The 19,479-nt window shown below is 41.0% G+C and overlaps 1 protein-coding gene across 1 annotated transcript; it reads right to left on the bottom strand.

Annotated features, from left to right (window-relative positions):
- Positions 1 to 691: 691 nt before the first annotated feature.
- Positions 692 to 16,541, bottom strand: treh (trehalase (brush-border membrane glycoprotein)). Its single transcript, XM_028573322.1, has 15 exons — positions 16,382 to 16,541; positions 15,573 to 15,673; positions 13,817 to 13,964; positions 13,633 to 13,720; positions 11,816 to 11,916; positions 11,599 to 11,691; positions 10,841 to 10,957; positions 10,442 to 10,564; positions 10,287 to 10,336; positions 9,226 to 9,426; positions 8,006 to 8,223; positions 6,542 to 6,653; positions 2,947 to 3,059; positions 2,798 to 2,851; positions 692 to 1,328 (listed from the first exon to the last, which is right to left on the bottom strand). The coding sequence occupies exons 1-15, from the start codon at positions 16,462 to 16,464 to the stop codon at positions 1,191 to 1,193; spliced, it is 1,740 nt and encodes a 579-aa protein (XP_028429123.1). The 5' UTR covers positions 16,465 to 16,541; the 3' UTR covers positions 692 to 1,190.
- Positions 16,542 to 19,479: the final 2,938 nt, after the last annotated feature.

Here is a 19,479-nt window from a genome sequence, read left to right as displayed (position 1 = left end):
AACTTAGTGCTGACAGCGTGTGGGAATTCATCGCTATATTTAACATGTGATTATTATGCCAGCACTGTAATCTGAAATACAATGGAATAAAAAGTGTCCAGGAGTCAAATATAATAAAGACCGCTATGGTTTAAACATCATTCATGCAGTCGCGTCACATTTGATTTCTCACATGAGCTCGTTTACATTCCAACTTCAGTTTGCATGCAGATGGAAGGCCTCAGAGTGAGTTCATCTGCAGTACAGCAATATGTTTATAATCAAATTAGGTGAATAAGTAACGCCAGTTGGATATCCGTCAATGCTGTAATCCAAGCAGCAGCAAGCACTAACAGCCTGTATTACCGGAGAGAGTCCAGAAGTGCAGACATCATCTGCAACTTCTCATATCGCCAGAGATCATTTACCCCCCAGGATAAATACTGAAATATTCATCAAAGGAATTCTTAGTTTATGATCAACCATATCATGTTCCCTCTACAAATTAAAGTGATCCGGATCATATTCGATTTCGAAAAATATCAAATCTCGTTCAAATATGCACAATTTAGTCTAATTTTTAGTGAGTGTGTGTGTGTGTGTGTGTGTGTGTGTGGGGGGGGGGGCGGTCAGTGGAAAGGCAGAGCTTTAACAATGTCAAATTTTGCCGTGCAATTAATTGTCTCAGAAATAATTGCGATTAACAACATAATTGTCTTGAAGTCAAATTTATATATATAATTTTTTTTCTACTTTTTTTAAACAAATAAAATTTAATGAATCCCAGAATACATATTTTGGTTATATGACTGTCATGTGACCCAGATAATGTAATAACACAGGTACAGTCTATGAGGTAAACCACACTATTTTCATAAAAAAAAAAAAAAAAAAAACTGTATCACGTGTATAGGATCATGTGCTAACAACTTAATTGAAATAATACAAATACACAGTCCAACCAATAATCACTTATATAATTACACTTTGGCATATCTAAACAAAATCTAAAATTAGCAGTCATACGCCTTAAGACCGTAGCTAATTTTAGCAGTTAATCACGGTAAAACAAAGATGATTATGTAAAACAAATTGGCAACTAGACCATTTTGTAATACTAGTTACAGGCCTATGGACAGGAGAGATGCAGTGCAGTGAGAGCAGGAATAATAAAAGCCAACCTCCAGTCAGGCTCTTCTGTCACCTGGGATTCACTGGAGCCTGAGAGTGGCTGAGAGGACCAGAGGCAGCAGGAGGCCCGGAGACACTCGTCTGCTTCCCGAGACGAGTCTCGGCCCATACTGGTCCAGGAGCTGCAAGGCCACACCGTTGGTCCAGCCAAAACCCAGCTACAGACAGGGCAACACGGCCGAGCATAAGTGACGTTTTCCTTTTTACGGCACACTTTAGCAAAGCAGCAAAAAAGCAGTGATGCCAACACCGCTAAGAATTAAAACCAATGGTTCATTAGTGCTGATGGAAATAAAGTAATACTAAACTGAAAAGTAGACGACAACAAGTACCAACAGGGTAGAACATTATACACAAAAAATAAGATGGATGACACAGAAGTGAGGAGGAGCGAGAGTATGTGTACATGCGCATGCAGATGTGTCCAAGTTAAAGGTACACTGTCGTGTTTTAAGTATTTTATTAGCTAAAACCAATGTCTTCATTCATAAATATGTCCTCATTGGTGTAAAATGACCTGACTTATCCTCGTGAGCAAAGAATGTCTTATCTGTATTTACATTGGACGGGCAAGTCCGAAGGAGGCTTCCATGTCTTTCCGCCATTTTGAAAAACTAGAAATCGCTGAGCGGGACATAAAGCACTAGCCGACCTGTCTAGCTAATCCATGACGCGTTTCCGTCACGTGACTGAAACCAGCTGAAACGGAGGAGGAGATCAGTGAGAGGCGCTTGTCACCGCCCCGGCAAATTTGAAAGCCTGCATTGCCTTTTAGTTCATAATGGAGGATCATGCTGATGCAGGCGAGCCACGGGACAAGGAATCCTCGTCAAAAAAAAAGCGAAGTACCTTAGTTGCAGCACACATTTGAAAAAGTGAGGCGCTAGAGAGCATTGTTCGTTTGAATGCAAAATACAATTTCACTGCTAGATGGGAGAAAGTCCTACACAGTGTACCTTTAAGAAGCAGAAGTGAGGTTGAGAGAATTGACAGGGCTCTGCATGAAATTAAAAAACTATAGACCGAATCACTGACGTCGCTTACACAAAAATCCCATCCCATAGACATATGGCAGGGGATTTGTTTTTGGAGATGCGTGAAATCAGCAAACTTGTTTGTGTTGTCATTTTCAGCCGTAACTAAACATTTAAAAGATAGGTCAGACCCATCGGTCGTCTCTGCCGTGCTTATTTTCTGTCCTGTGTTGCTTTGCTAGCGTCTTTGATAAACCAAATCTAATGTTACAAACTGACTGCTAGTTTGGCTGGTGTCATGTTCTTCAGTGTGTGGCCCCAACAGGTAAATTAGCTCTCCAAGCTAACATAAGTCACAGTGTTGACAAAGGGGCGTAGCACAAAATTCTGGGCCCTGTAGAAAGGCATTCTCTACGGGCCCCTCCCCAGATCCACATCTATTCATTCTAGCATCTTTTTGGGCCCCGGGTACTCCGTCCCATTTCCACCCCCCAGTCCGACACCCCTGTGTTGACTTATGAAAGCATCAAACATGCATGCATCAAACTGTATGTACGGGACACCGGATTTTTCCACCCAAAGTTATTGTAAACTCACATTATGATTGGCTCTATAAGCACATTTGTTTGTCACCAACACATGAAAGGAAATACCTGAACTTGGTATTCTCCTCCAGCACCAGGTTTGCCATCGCCGTTGACGTCATACTGTGAGGAGGAGGAAGATTACTCAATCTGAGCCAGCTGGGTTATCGCTGTGCAACAACAAGCTGTGACATACTGGAACCTTTAAAAAGACCCACCTTCTCAAACATGGCTTCATATTTCGTGTATGCCAACCAGTTTGTCTTGATCCAACGCTGGGCTAAATCAAATGCTAGTTGTTTTGCATCCTCTGAAGGTAGTTTGGACAAACCTGAAAATTCGAGACAATTTCTATCGTTAGGCCGGCTACACACTGGCTGCGTGGCGATTCTGTTGAGTGTCAGTTGCGTGGCGTTTTCTGTGTCTTTTCACATCAGAAACGTGTCCGACGCGGCGCTGCTGTTAGCCTTGTCTGTACAAATGTATGTTTCCCATTGATTTACTGCACTCAAGCAGTGGCATACTTCCTGTTAAACAGAAATATATACTGATTTGATTACAGCAAAGACAACGTCAGCAGTATTGACTGCAAAATAGGCTACAGAATATTTTGTTCTGTATCGACAGGTGCAATATTTGAATATCGATAATTATTTATCTTTTGAAGTTACATTTCTAACTGCATTTCTGTCAAAACCTAGAGACGTTCAAACATCAAAATGTTATTTATTAAATTCTATTTTGCCTGGAAACCAACACGCTTGCTTGTCGCGTGAAAATTGAATTTGAATTTCCCCTTGTTGATAAATAAAGTATATCTATCTATCTATCTATCTATCTGAAAAATAGGCGTCAGTCCTATTTCTAGCATGCACGCGTTGTCAGCGCGGCTCAAGCCACGCAGCTGACATGGTCACGCCACGCAGCCAGTGTGCAGCCGGCCTTAAACAAACCTAAGAAAGAGGTTATACATAGTCCCGCAGTTTTAGAAAGATTCAGCAGGGCAGTGATTCTAATCATACAGACTTAAGGCCAAAAATCAGTCCCTCTCTGATCATGTGTCACACAGACAAGACTACGACAAAAATGTCGTCAGAGCATCGCCAGAGACGATATAACAAGTGACTGCTGATCTCTGTGGGTGGTTCGGTCTCAAGCCAAATATGAAATGAAATGACTTTCTGTAGCCTTTAACAGGTGTCGTGTGAAGTCTTTGACCACGGGTTGCATTATGGAGCAATGTTTTTACAATTGGGTCCCTGTTTTGTTTGTACTGTCTACACGCACAAGGACACCGATGTGCACACAGATGGGATACATTTCCCTAGAGTTGCAAAGATTAATCGATTCGTTGTTAACTATTAAACTATTTTCATAATAGGCTAGTCATTTCTTATGAATAACAGTAACATTTCTATGATTCCAGCTTCTTAAATGTGAATATTTTCTAGTTTCCTCTCTCCTCTGACAGTAAACTGAATATCTTTGAGTTGTGGACAAAACAGGAAATTTGAGGACATCCTGTTGGGATTAAGAAACACTGATCCACATTAAAGGGGGATAGAGATGGTGGATGACACATGAAAGGGCAGCAGGTCAGATTTGAACCTGCGCCACTGCAAAGGACTCCACCTATATGGGGCGAACGCTCTTACTGGGTGAGCTAGAGGCCACCCCCTGATCCATATTTTATAGACCAAACTAATCGGTCCAAGAAAATTATATCAATAGATGAATTGACAATGAAAATAATCGTTAGTTGCAGCCTTACACTTTCCTGAAAAGTGTGTCACACTATTCCACTGATAACCAGGTGGCGGTAACACGCTAAGAAATGCAGCAATGTGCCAGTTAAGGCAGGAAGACAGGGAAGAAGACTTTTATAAGCAAATGTGGATAACGACAACTTTCAGAAAATTGGCTTTGCAAATGTTTACGGAGGGGGGGGGGGATACCTCAAGGATACACACAATGCATGTTGGTGAGTAACACTCACACACTTTTTTTAAAAGGAAACTCCACAGAGAACCAGGCATGGATGTAAACCGCCTCATATGAAACCTGAAGGTGAGCATAGTTTAACCTGCTTGGTTTAATTTTGAATCCATGTGCTGGAGTACAAAGCCAGGGCAAAAAGAAATCAAGCACTACCCTACAACAATGTCGTCATTGTCAGATTCTAGTCAGAATATGAGTCGGATACTGCTCCATTGGGCTGTGATTATGGGGCGTGTTTAAACCGAACCAGGAAAGAAAATGCCTCTGCGCTCAATTGGATAGACCTACAACCAATCAGAGCAACGGAACTTAACTCAACTGTCAACCAAGGGGGTAAGCTTCGCTTCAAAACTCCAACCTCCTATGGCGCCATTTTGATGCTACAAAAATATCACCTCCCGTTAGCATTCCATCGACTGCCATTCATTTTGACAGTGAATAACTTTACATCTGAAGCGTTTAAAGACTATTTGTCCATTGTTTATTTCTAAAGAAACAATGTATAAAAGGCTCCATTACCTTGTACCTCATGTTACGGCTCCGTAGCAGACGTTTTTGTAAAAATAGGCTACCGATTGTGTCATAACCACGTGACTTACTGTCGCACAGTAGAGGAATTACCGTATAGTACAGGAGAAGCTCGCAGGCAGTTTTGACTTACATGAGCTGTTTAGGTTTAATTACTAATGTTAACTAGCATTTTAGTTAGCAATTATTAGCCTGTGCCCATGTTATCTCCTTACATATATACATATACACACACACACACACACACACACACACACACACACACACACAACTGATCAAGTCCAGACCGAATTTCCCGACCTCAAATGTTTAGCGGGGCTAAGTTCGGCTGGCATCCAGGCTAGAACAACATGTCATCATTGGTCGAAGAAGTATTCAAGTACTAATATCACACTGTCAAAATAGTCTGTTACAAGTAGAAGTCCTGCATTGAAAATGTTACTTAAGTAAAAGTATGTAAGTATCATCAGGAAAATGTACTTCAAGTATTAAAAGTACTCAATGTAGAAACATCCTCCCATTTTAGAAAGTGTAAAGGATCCAGACAGTTGTGTGTTTAATGGTCTAATCATTTCAGCTAGACTTGTAGGCCCTTATATTGTTGGCTAGTTTGATTTACATAATAAAACATCCGATTTTATAAACTACATGTGTTTTGTGTGCAGAAATCTTAATGTGTAAAGTAACTAGTAGGGCTGGGCGATAGGGAGAAAATCAGATCTCACGATATTCTTGACCAAATACCTCGATATCGATATTGCAGCAATATTCTAGGGTTGAGAATTGGGGCTTTAACAAAATATCTTCACACGTAGATTTTAGATAAATAATCATCAGTAATGTGGACATAATGTCTAAGTGGGGAAAAGGCAAATAATAGAACAGCTAGAAGAGTCTGGTAAGTAATAACTTTACTGTAATGCAGCCTTTAAAACCAGGAAAAGACACCACTTATGTCATATCAAGATATGACGATATCCAAAATCTAAGACGATATCTAGTCTCATATCACAATATAGATATAATATCAATATATTGCCCAGCCCTAGTAACTAAAGCTGTCAGATGAATGTAGTGGAGTAAAAAGTAGAATATTTCTCTCTGAAATGTAGCCGAGTAGAAGTAGAAAGCAGCATGAAAAGTAAAGACTCAAGAACTGTACAAGTACCTCAACATTTGTACTTCAGTACAGTACTTGAGTAAATGTACTTAGTTACAGTCCACCACTGCATGTCATCAGTACAGGTTTCAAGCACTTCAGTGTCAGATCAACGTATTGCCGCCTACCACGGATGAGCATGTGTTGCAGAGGAGGCCAGGCGTTGGGATAGTCCCACTGCTGCCCAGAGTCTCTCAGCGACGTTGGGACTCCGTTGGGGAACTGGAGAGCACCGCTCCCCTGTACACAAAGGAAAAGCAGCAACCATCAGAGCATGCATGGGTTAGACCAGTGCAGTGTGTGAGTGCCATCTGCTGGAGCAAATGAAGCACCGTTCACAAAGCACATCCTACTAGCTTCTGAGCAGAGGGAGGATTCATGGCTCAAAATGGTGGCGGGGAAATAAAAAAAATAAATAAATAAAAAAAAACGCACACCACAACAATCTCTCCTCCCTCAACAACTGTCAAGAAGCATTTCAGCAAAAATGTTTAAAGTCCAACTGAAAATCAGAATCAGAAAAAGGTTAATTGCCACAATGAGTACACTTGCGTGGAATTTGCTGCGGTGAATGCTGCAAACATAGACAGAATTATAAAATAAACAATAAAGAAAGAAAACAAATATATACATACAAAATAACTGTTGCATAAGAAAAAAAGAGGCTGAATGGGTTAAGTGCAGAATATGCTAATAATATATAGTATGTGGAATGGGCAGATGTAAAGTCCAGGATGAAGGTTAATGCATAGTGTAGTGACTAGGGATGGCGTATGTATATGTATTTAGTCATTCCTTTTTTGTAGTCCAAAATGTCAGGTGTGTGTGTCCCTTTTCAGACATTGTGCTGTTAGTGGTATTGAAGACTAAAGACCACAGCAGTATTTAACCAGAGGGAAATGACATCTGCAGGTATGTTTGTGTGTTTAATGTGCGGCTGCTTAACAGCTCATTAGCTCTCTGCTGGAACTGAAGAAGAGATGAGTCATACTGGGCAGATGTGTGCCTTTAACAGGATTAATACAGGATTCTTTCACACAAATAAATACATACACCCAGGGGTCACTTTATTATTATGTGGTGTTGCACTGCATTATATTCAGAGGGGTTTCTAATGTTCTGGCCCAATCACGTATGGAAATAAGGAGGTCAAAGACACCTTTCAATATAATGTAGACTACTAAAAATAAGTTCAAGCTTGAATACCCTTAACAGCTGAGCAATTCTAAACTAGTATTTTTTCTATTCTGAAATCCGTTTAAATTGTACTGTTTATTTCCACTTGCCAAATACTCTATGTATTGTAGGGTTTAACCAATGTTAGACTGATGGAATAAATATCTTAGAACCATTTAGTAGTTTAGGGTCAAGGTAGTCTTGCATAACCAGACCTTCCACCACAGCGCTGCGGAGGAGGGTCTGGCTAGTCCACACAACACACACAAACAGTCCTTGTTGACAGTGGTTAGTGGGGGGAGAATATGCATCTTTTGTAATGTTGATGAAATTACCCTTTAAATAAACTAAATGATCTATTCTTCCACATTTATTTGTAAAATGAGACCACAATGAAGCCTAGAATGCCCACCAACCTTCAGATACTGTACTGCCTTCTCTGCCATCTCAGGCCGAGAATAGCACTGTGCCCACAGAGGTGCCAGGTTGGAGGGGTAAAACTCAAAGTGTTTGGAGTGCGTCACCAGGTTGTAGTCGAACCAGGCTCCCCTCTCCGCATCCCACAGCACAGACTCTATGGCCTCCAGCCGGCGGGCTGCAGTCTGCTCATACAGGGCAGCAGAGTCAATGTCACCTGGCCAGAAACACACGTTACGTAACAGCAGCTAGGAGCTAAAAGCAGTGTGCAGACTCACAGTGGTAAAAGTCCTGCATTAAAAATGTAACTTAAGTAAAATTATGTTCGTATCATCAGGAAAATGTACTTAAAGTATTCAAAGTTAAAGTACTCAATGTAGAAACATCCTCCCATTTTAGAAAGTGTAGGATCCAAACAGTTGTGTGTTTAATGGTCTAATCATTTCAACTGGACTTGTAGGCCCTTATATTGTTGCCTAGTTTCATTTATAATAAAACATCAGATTTTATAAGCTACATGTGTTTTGTGTACAAACATCTTAATGTGTAAAGTAACTAGTGACTAAAGCTGTCCGATGAATGTAGTGGAGTAAAAAAGTAGAATATTTCTCTCTGAAATGTAGAAGTAGAAGCAGAAACTTGCATAAAAATTAAAATGACGTAAAGTGCAAGTACCTCAAATTTGGACTTGAATAAATGTACTTCGTTACTTCCCACCACTGCAGGCCAAAGTAAGTTCAAAGGCTGCTAGTCTCGCAGACCTTCCTCCACAGCGCTGCGGAGGAAGGTCTGGCTAGTCAACACAACATTCCGAGATGGGAGAAAAACGTGCTCTGGTTTAATGGCATTTCTTTAAACCAATCAATCGTCTTGGGCGGTGCAAATCACCAGACACAATGACGGTGCCTCTGCATAATAGCCTCGGGAAGGAACTTGTTTTGGTGGAACATGTGTACGTTCAAAAGTTGTTTTAGTCGTGCAACAGAAAACTCAGATTGAACAGATAGTCTAGCTAGCTGTCTGGATTTACCCTGCAGAGATCTGAGGAGCAGTTAACCATAGTCCTCAGAAATCCACCGGAGTTTAGAACGCCAACACAAAGAAGGCGGAAGGTAACGGACATCCAATGGAAAAGAGGGACATCCGGCAAAATATCTGGCGGCAACGGAGCAATCCCGGGAAGTGGAAGGTTGTGGATTTAGACCAAAAGGCTGCTCACCCAGTATCCTGTGAAATGAAGTGAGAGTCTTCTCGTTGAGGCACAGGAGAGCGTTGAGGTCAGCAGGCAGGATCTGGCTGGTACTGGTCTCCCTGAGGGTGCCGTTGTTGTGGCCGTCGGCGTCCGTATACCAGCGGGATGTGAAGTCCCACCCAGACTCTGCGCCCGCTTTCAGATCCATCCACAGCTGCTCCTTACGGTCTGAGGCAGAAAAAACAAATCAGCATTTCAAATGCGGTACGTATATTCATGTATGTGTTGTTTGTTAACTAGATGTGGATGTGACATATGCAATTCCATTTTATTTTTTAGTGTCAAATCATAACAGACGTTATCACAGGACACTTCGGATAAAGCAGGTCTAGACCACACTCTATAATCCCCCCCCCCCCAAAAGGAGCATGTATTTGGTGCAACAGCTGGCAGGAAAAAAAAAAAAAAAAAAAAAAAAACTTCCTTTAAAACAGGCAGAAACTTCAGACAGAACCAGACTCTTGGTGGGCGGCCATTTAACGTGACCGATGCAGCCTCTGAATACTTTGTTTTGTTGGCAACTTTTTTTCCAACGCTTTAGAGACAGAAAACTAAACGTCTCTTCCAAAGAGGACATAACTTCATGGCCCTGACTTTTTGTTATTAAAAAATATGAATCCATTCCGCAACGTCTAAGCAAACATTTCGCTAGCAGAAAGATTCTGCCAAACAACAACAACAACAACAACAGTATTTCCTAAAATGTGTGTTAGGCAGCAATATGAAAAAGAAATGTCTTCAACATACTGCATGTATTAATTAAAAGATGCTAATGAGGTTTTCAGAGCACGTTTGTTTTGCACAGATGACCCTTGCATGGAGGGCAATATATTCCACTTTTCTGTTGAGGAGCAATTATAAACTACAGTACAGTCAAAGCCAGGACAGAGCACCACACAGCATTCTCTTTTTTTTTCCCCCTCTCACTTTCTCATGGAATAAAATGACCATAACAGGGTAATATTACTTCTGCTCATGAAGAGGGACTCATTCAACCACCAAGACTATGAGCACTAATAAGCCATTACCATCAGTGAGTCCTTCAGCTAATTCCAAGTCATCTGTGTAGGATTCAGGCCTAGAAAGAGCAAAAGACACGGTTAGTGTGGGTGAAGGAACACCCTACAACACCCACATACCTCAAATGGGTTTGTATTATTCACTAGATTTATTTCAGACGTACCTGGGCAAGCCCACCTGCACGTGATACCGGTTCAGTACATGTTCTGCCCCGTTTACTTCCACGGCCACAGAACGGTTCTGCATCCAGAATTGGTACTCCTGCTCCAGAGCTGGTAACGCTGCTCTTAAACCATGCAAGTTTGTACAGACAGCAGGGAGCAATGTTTTAATTCACACTACCTTTCACCGTCCTTAATATCATTACACACAAGAGTTGGCGTGTCACATTCTAATAGAGTATTTTAGGGAAAACTAAACACCGGAGGCCCTGACAGACACGAGCACTGAGGTTTTAATGTTTAATAGGCACTTTTTTTTTGTGTCTATTCTGGAAGAGAAGCGAGGCAGCTGAAGAATGATAATGTGTCTGGCAGGACATCAGCTCCGGCCTAAATATCACCTGAGGAACTCTTTATCCTTGGTTGCTTGATAGTAGCTCTCCACCATTAGAGTGAGGAATGGAGGCTGACTGCGCCTTTCATAGTAAATCCGCCCACCATTTGGAATGAAGCCATATCTGCAGAGGGAGTGATTGGAAAAAAGATCTTTCATTCCACAAATCTTGAAATCCCGAGAAGTGTACGACTTATTATTCAAAATGAGAACACTACCTGCGGCGAGCTGGACTTTTGATTTGTGCTATGCAGTAGTGGAATGTAACTAAGTATATTTAATCAAGTACTGTACTTAAGTCCAAATGTTGAGGTACTTGAGTCTTTTCATGCCACTTTCTACTTCACTACATTTCAGAGAGAAATGTTGTATTTTTTACTCCACTACATTCATCTGACAGCTTTAGTTACTTTACACATTAAGAGTTTTGCACACAAAACACATGTAGCTTATAAAATCTGATGTTTTATTATAAATGAAACCAGCCAACACTATAAAGGGCCTACAAGTCCAGCTGAAATGATTAGACCATTAAACACACAACTGTTTGGATCCTTTACACTTTCTAAAATGGGAAGATCTTTCTGCATCGAGTACTTTAAGTACAATTTTCCTTTAAATACTCTAATGTTTTCAAAGCAGGATTTTGACTTGTAACTGAGTAATTTTACAGTGTGGTATTAGTACTTTAACTGAAGTAAAAGGATCTGAATACTTTGTCCACCACTGTGTGCTATGAAAGATGAAAGGTGCTTTAAGGCTTACCTGTTTACGAGGTAGAGGAAGTTCTGAATCATCCCGTGGGCCGTGTCTGTCATCTCTGACAGCAGGAGCCCGTTGATGACCCAGTAGGAGTCCCTGTTGGGCACAGAGCGGCTCACGTCACTGTCTGCACACGTGGCACCCACCGGTGCTCGCTCTTACCTGCTGAGACTTCCCTCTCAGACAGACAGCTGAGAGACAGGCTCCACCGTTCACTCACCAGTAGTAGAGTTCCCTGAAGCGCCCCCCCGGCACGACGACAGGATGTGGGCTGTATATCTGCGAGTAGAGCTCTGGGTGATCTTTAACACCGCTGACCATCTGGAAGAGAAATCAGTTATTTGAAATCTTTGGACGTGGATGCTTCAGGGCTGCAACTAACCATTATTTTAATCACCGATTAGCCTGAATTATGTCTCAACTAATCGTTTGGCCTAGAAATAAATCACCAGAAGATGGTGAATAATGATTTCCTAAAACCCAATTCAAGGTTCCCGCACATTTTAACTGACATTTAAAAAAATGTCCATGACTTTTCAAGCACCCATAAAATAAATTCCATGACCCAGACAGAACTGTATAGTATATTTTATTCAAAATGTTAATTATTGTATGAAAATAAACAGAAACCTTTATTAATCTCAAACAGTTAGTTTCGTTCCTGTTTTTTTTTTTTAAAGCATGCGATTATGAAATTATTTCTCAACGCAAGTCTGAAAAACAGTGCATAGCCCACATACTATATAATATCTCACGGCTCTCTAATGGCCGATACAAATGGTTTCGTCATTAGGGAGCCATGAAATATTAAATGCACAGGTGGCCGCCGTTATTCAAACATATCAGATTCAGACTCCGTTCAAACAATGTCAGCTAGCGGGCGTACACAAAGCGAGGGACGGAATGTGGGGAGGAAATTAAGAAAGGTACGTGATGGTAAACAAAATGTCACGCGTCAGCGCTACGTCACCAGCTACGGAAAATAAAAGGCCGTTAGGTTACATTATGGTAAGAGTTAATCATGGAAGATTACCATCAGAGCTGTTAAAAATTCAAAATGTTGATTATCTCAGAAAAAAATTGCGATTAAAGGTGGTCTAAGCGATGAGACGCGTTTTTTAGGCTACAACATTTTTTTGTCACATACAACAAACATCTCCTCACTATCCGCTAGCTGCCTGTCCCCTGAACACACAAACATTTATAAAAAAAAAAAAAAAAAAAAAAAACACGGTCTCTGTAGACAGGTCAGGCTCCACAAATTGCAACAAAAACAAACTGCGCCAATCTGCACCACCAAACATAACAGTGTTCCAGCCAATAACTGACAAGAAGGATTTGGGGGTTGGGGGGGGGTTAGTGCACGGAAGCACAGAAGGGAGTGAAAGGGGACGGGTTGAGGAGGATGGAGGGGCGTGCTAGCCTCGTGGATTAACTGACTAAGAAAGGATTCACATTAGAGAAACTGAAACTGCATTTTTGCTTAAATAAAAATGACAAACGATTATTTGATTCCAAAATATTTAGGGTTAGGCTATGTTCGGCCCAAGGACTAATGAGAAGGGTTGCAAAGGGGCGGAAACTTTCCAATTTGGAAACTTTCATGGGAATTAATGGGAAGAATCTGGATATTTTTAATATTGCTTTCCATGGAAAGTTTAGCTGGGGAATTTCGGAAAACTTCCAATTTTGATTTACTATGGTTAGTGGGCTACACAATAAACACATATAGGTTAATAATAGCAATGGGTTATGTATTAAGCCAAAAAAAAAATAAAACTCCCATATTTTAAAAACTAAATGTTGGCAAGTATGTAGTAGCCTATGCTGATTACTGTGTGTGTGCGCATGTCATTGACGAATATAGGGAGGACATTCAACTGATCTATGCTGCAAGATGTTTAAAGTTTAAGTTTTGTTTTTTAAGTTCCCTCTTATAGATTAACAGTATTATAACAAGCAATATTAAAAATATCCAGTTTATTCCCATTACATCCCGGAATTTTGCAACCCTACTAATGAGTACTAATCCATCACCTTTCTGCCGAGAGATTTCCACAGATGATGGATCTTTCCAGCCCAGTTACGTAGTTCTCCGTCTGCTATTCTTCCCAGGAACTTGGGCCTGCATATAAACATCAACTCATTGTCAACCAAGCACATTTAAAAAAATGAATATATACAGTGCTATCTCAGCAGGAGTCTGATAACTGTTTCTCACTTGTCGTGCCAGTCTGGTGGTGTCCATGGCTCAAACTCTGTTCCTGGTTTCTCAAAGTACGTACTGAGGAACTCCTGCAGTTTGGAAGGCGGGACGGTAGAGTTCGGCGATGCATTTGAAAGGTTGCGAAATGCGGACAGAACAACGTCTGCAGGAAAAGACACGGGGAGCAACACAAGCAGCCACGTAATCAGTGATGGAAGAAGTGGTCAGACCCTTCACTGAAGTAAAAGTATGCAAGTATCATCAGGAAAATGTACTTAAAGTATTAAAAGTAAAAAGTACTCAATGCTGAAAACTCCTCCCCTTTTAGAAAGTGGAAAGAATCCAAACAGTTGTGTTAAAAATGGTCTAATGGCGTGTTCTTTTTGTCTTGTAATCGCGACTAGTAGCTCGAGTGTGACGTCACATCCATGTCGGAAAACGAGTAACCGTGGGTTGTTGCGTTCTTTTTGTCACACAATACTACGAGTCGGAGAAAAGATGGATTTTTGTAACATTTAGGATTCTATTCACCCAGGTATTGACATATTACACAGTTTGATACATGAAAATTACGTTTTGATTAACATTCGGCTACTGCTCTGCTTTCTGCGAGCGTCTCTAGCCAATTTCAGCTGCACAATCTACAAAATAACTAATCAGGCGGTATTTTAACTCCTATTAAGAGTTCTGAGTTTTTGCAACTTCCGGTTCGTAACTCCGGAAAACAACTCCTAAGTCGACTTCGGTGGACAAAAAGAACGCACCGTAATCATTTCAGCTGGACTTGTAGGCCCTTATATTGCTGGCTAGTTTGATTTATAATAAAACAGATGCGTTGTGTGTGCACAAATCTTATGGTGCGTTCTTTTTGTCCAACGAAGTCGATTTACGAGTTGTTTTCCGCAGTTACGAACCGGAAGTTGCAAAAAGAACGCCACCGAGGTCGTATATATACACAACTCGTCAAGTCGTCTGAACTCAGAGGACCCCGAGTTCACTTTCAAAGATGGCTACGTCGTGCATCACACGTAGTAAACATTGTGGTTTTCTACAATTTTAAGCACTTTTGTCTTTGTTGTAACCAAATGAAGAAGTGGTACACATAGCGCTGTATACTGCTACCTATAGGCATGTCGCTACAGTCTTATTAGGAGTTAAATACCGCCTGATTAGTTATTTTGTAGCTTGAGCAGCTGAAATTGGCTAGAGACGCTCGGTTGCTATATGACAACAACGGCTTAAGCCGAGCCTTGAGCAGAAAGCAGCGCAGTAGCCGAACGTTAATGTTAATCAAAACGTAATTTTCATGTATCAAACTGTGAAATATATGTGTGTAATATGTCAATAACTGGGTGAATAGAATCCTAAAGGTTACTAAAAATGTTACAAAAATCCATCTTTCCTCCGACTCGTAGTATTGTGTGACAAAAAGAACGCAACAACCCACGGTTACTCGTTTTCCGACATGGATGTGACGTCACCCTCGAGCTACTAGTCGCGATTACAAGACAAAAAGAACGCACCATAAATGTGTAAAGAGACTAAAGCTGTCAGATGAATGTAGTGGAGGAAAAAGAATATTTCCCTCTAAAATGTAGCAGAGTAGAAGTAGAAAGTGGCATGAAAAGAAGACTCAATTGAATACTTCAAATTTGTACTTACGTAAATGTACTTAGCTACATTCCACCACTGCACACAATCAAACATCTTAGGGGGGGGACATTTTCTATCCATCCATCCATCCATCCGGACTTTGTTTTTGTTGACTTACCTGGAGTTTCCCTCAGCTTCATGTCAACAAAGTACTTGTCATCGTCAAACAGTTTAGCTTTCTGTACCTGGTGCAAGATGGGCCCAGTGCAGTATATTTCACTGAAATTGATATATGGAGTTGTTCATTAATAAACTGACATGATAAAAGGACATGTGTAGCCTATTAGTACAATATACCGACATCTTGTTACGGAGTCTTGCAGGGAGGCAGTAAAACCATGTCACCGTCACTAAAAATAAGCAGGTGAGGGCAAAGGTCTGCTGACAACTTGATAGATGCTAAAGATAAAACAAATATGAGAAAACGTCTGCTCACTGGCAGCAGTAGATGGTGGATTCAACCTTTACAAAAACCGTGCTTCCAGGGGTTCAGCAGCAGCAGGCTGATGTTACCTTACAATCATTTTTGTTGAGAGCAAAAAAAAGCTCAAAGCTTCTAAGACGGCAGCCTACATTTGTGGCAGCAGAGTGCAATTTCTTGTTGAAGAATATCAGTGTGTAGAAAATTGGATTGAAATAGATCATAAGTAAACAAAAGTAGAGGCGTTACAATATTTTAGATTGTAAGCATTACAGGAGTTCAAAACTGAGCAGATAAGTGGTTTTTGGTGGGGAATTAAAATTGAAAGATTTCGAATTATCCAAAGTGTCTCCAGACATGTTTTTGATTAACTGATCCGTTTTACAGCCATACATTAACCAGAATTTTCTTTTAGCATCAACAGGAATTCAACAACAGGAAGGAATCTCAATAGTCTTGTATAGAAAACCATTTTAAAAAGGAAAGAAAACAGTCATTCAGCTTACCTGTCACAAGGTGGGGGGAAAGCACCGCTTACACAGGCTAAAAGAGCTACTGATGAAAAGCTCAACGCCACCAACGTATGCATCTTGAGCTCCAAACCGTGACACCAGAGCACAAGTCAGTCTGCGCTGAGAACTTCCTCCAGGTCAGAGTTTATATTAGGACACGACGTCAGCGACGTACTGACGCCTAGCTGAGAGAGAGTGCTTAACCCTGTAAGACCCAAATATAGAAAAACCTAAAAAAAAAAAAAAAAAAATTTACCTTTCAGATGTTGTAGAAGGCCTTTGATGCAGAAATTAAAGAGTTTAAAAAAAAAAAAAATGTTCATGTACGTTTTTAGAGAAATGTTGTAATATTGCAACATTGGGCTTAGCTGGGAGCAGAATATCTGTATTTGTACTCCCATTGTCTGAACAATGATTCAGAACAACAAAAGGTTCATTTGCAGGTTTGATTGCTTACTTAGCCCCATGAAGGTATATAACATTAATAAGTCATATTTTTTATGAAGTCATTTATAAAAAAAAATATTAAACAAGATAAAACTCTTGCTTTTTCTAGCAACTTCTCCATTCCTTTTTTTTCTTTTCATGACTGACTTTCATTGGTTGTGAAAGTCCCAAAAACAGTTCTTGTCCTCTGAAAAGCAAAGGCGAACATCACACTTGCTGCATTGCGTGTTGGTGTATCCTTTATCGCAGTGTCTCCAGCGTCCTCTCCCTGTCTTTCGTGGGAAATGTGCAACTAGGTCCCTGCGTACATCCAATGGGAGGTGTGCACATCTCTTGGACGGTCTCTTCTGAGCATTCAGAGGGCTTCCTGATGTCACTGCATGTGTTGCTGGGCTCCCTTTGCCTGGAGATGGCCGTCCTCTCTTTGGAGTTTGAAGTGTTGTGTTTACCAGGACGAGAGAGGATGCTAGCTGTGCCTGAAACTGTCTCCTGTTCATTGTCTCTTTGCTAGACATCTTGAGAGCTTTGCAGTCCCGCTTGTAGAGGAGCCAGGCATTGACCACAGCGAGAATGATGGTGTGCCAGAAGATGTACATGTACCAGCGACGGGATTTGATGGGGAACTTGTATTTGGCTGTAAATGAATCCAACAAATCCACACCTCCCATGTACTTGTTGTAGGCACCAACAATGTAAGGCCTCTCAACTTCAATGTAGGTTCTGTTGGCTTTGTCCCAGCGTTGAATCTTCTGCACAGGTTCAGGTCCAGCAAAGGATGACAGGAGTGTGACGGCCCTGTTGTCATACCATTTGACAGCACAGATGTTGTGATTCCCCTCCACTCTGACGTCATAGCTTCCTCTCCCCTTTTTCTTTAAGCTCTTCTCGTCTTCAAGGTAACAGTTGGGTAGGCGCACCTGCCTGGCTGTTCCCACACAATGAATTCCCCGATCAAGGAGCTTCACTAATAATGGAACACAGGTGAAGTAGTTGTCTGCATACATTTTGTAGTTCTGACCTTCTGGAAGTGTGGAAGCAAGTTTCATCACAACATCACCTGACAATCCAAGTTCAGATTTGGCTCGTATTCCGTTGACACTGCTTTGGTAGACATCGAAGTCACACATCATGCCAGAGATTCCAGTTCTCGCCCACACTTTGAATCCCCATGGGTTTGGCTTGCCTCGCATATATTGCTTGATGCTGCTGAATTTCCCCTTGAAAGGAATCATCATCTCATCCACAGAGTTGTGCTCTTCTGGTACCACCTGCAGGCATTTCTCTCTGAATGAATCAAGCCATGGTCTGAGTTTCCATAGTTTGTCTCTCTTTTCCATCTCAGATACTGTCATGTTGTTGACAACATGTAATGACGTCAACAGGGCTTGGAATCTGTTGCATGGCATCACATCAGCAACAGGGGAGTACAGTGTCTCTGTCTCCCAATACATACGGGTTCCAGCCATTTGTACTAGGCCCATCTTCAGGTACATGCCAAACATTTTTTCCAATTTCCTTTGCAGTGCTGTTTACAGATGTTCCATGTGTCTGAAAGCTGTACTCATTTGTGTTTTGTGTCAGAGCCTCAGTCATGTCTTCGGACACAAACTTCTGGAAGTATTCCAATGGTGTGTGGAGGGAAATGTCCTCTCCTGTGATATCCAGACCAGAAAAATCAGTGTTGGGACTGATGAAATCTTTTTTCAGCCAGCGATACCTGTCACGGGGTATGGTATGCTTGGTTGTTTTTGGCTCGACGTCCACGTAATTATCAGCTGGACAGTCCATGGGTGGTTGGTTTTCTTTGTCCACTTGTTGACAGACATCTTCATCTGAGTCTTCATCACTGTCATCAGTGTCATTGAGTTCCATCTCAACTTCACTCTCCCCATTTTGGATGATATCAATCACATCCTGCACACTGTATCGCAGCTCTCTCCTTGCTGGTGGCATTCTGAAAATAAAATATCAATTAACATGTATAAATATGCTTTTTATATTGTAGTACATAACCTGAAGTAATAGGGTGGTGGACCAAGTGCTCAGGGTACAAATGTTTTCCATGCAGACAATACTGTCTGCTTATTGTAAGTTGCTGTAAATGGCTTAGCCTATGCTCTCTTTATCATGCTAAATGAAACATGCATCCTAATCACCAGCCATTTAGTCACACAATACTGCCTTGACATAATACTGCTTCTTATGCTCTTAATTATCATACTAAAAGGAAAACATGCATACCCCCACTTACATCCACACCCCACATTCAGGAACATTTTCACCTTTCCCAGAACTGAATTGTCTGTTGATATCCTCTGGAATGTTAGACCAGTCTGATCAAATGAACTAAATTTATTTAGAGATAAAACTTTTAAATCAGTCAAATTTGACCAGAACACAACACAAGGGTAGAATGTATACTGTCAATGTATAAAGAAAATACTGTTTCAGGCAGTGGTGAAGTGGAGGGAATACAACCTGTTTGAGCCCACTGCAACAAGCCTGCTATTTTGACTACCACACTCACCCAGTGTTGTATAATTGCAACAAATATTTAACAAGCTCTAAATGGAATTTGATGCATATATTCCAAAATAACTACATATGTACATGCTCTAGACATTATAATAACCAAAAAAAAATAT

This window comes from Perca flavescens, chromosome 3 (assembly GCF_004354835.1).
Source record: "Perca flavescens isolate YP-PL-M2 chromosome 3, PFLA_1.0, whole genome shotgun sequence".
NCBI classification, from domain to species: domain Eukaryota; kingdom Metazoa; phylum Chordata; class Actinopteri; order Perciformes; family Percidae; genus Perca; species Perca flavescens.
This window is presented reverse-complemented; position numbering and strand designations above follow the sequence as displayed.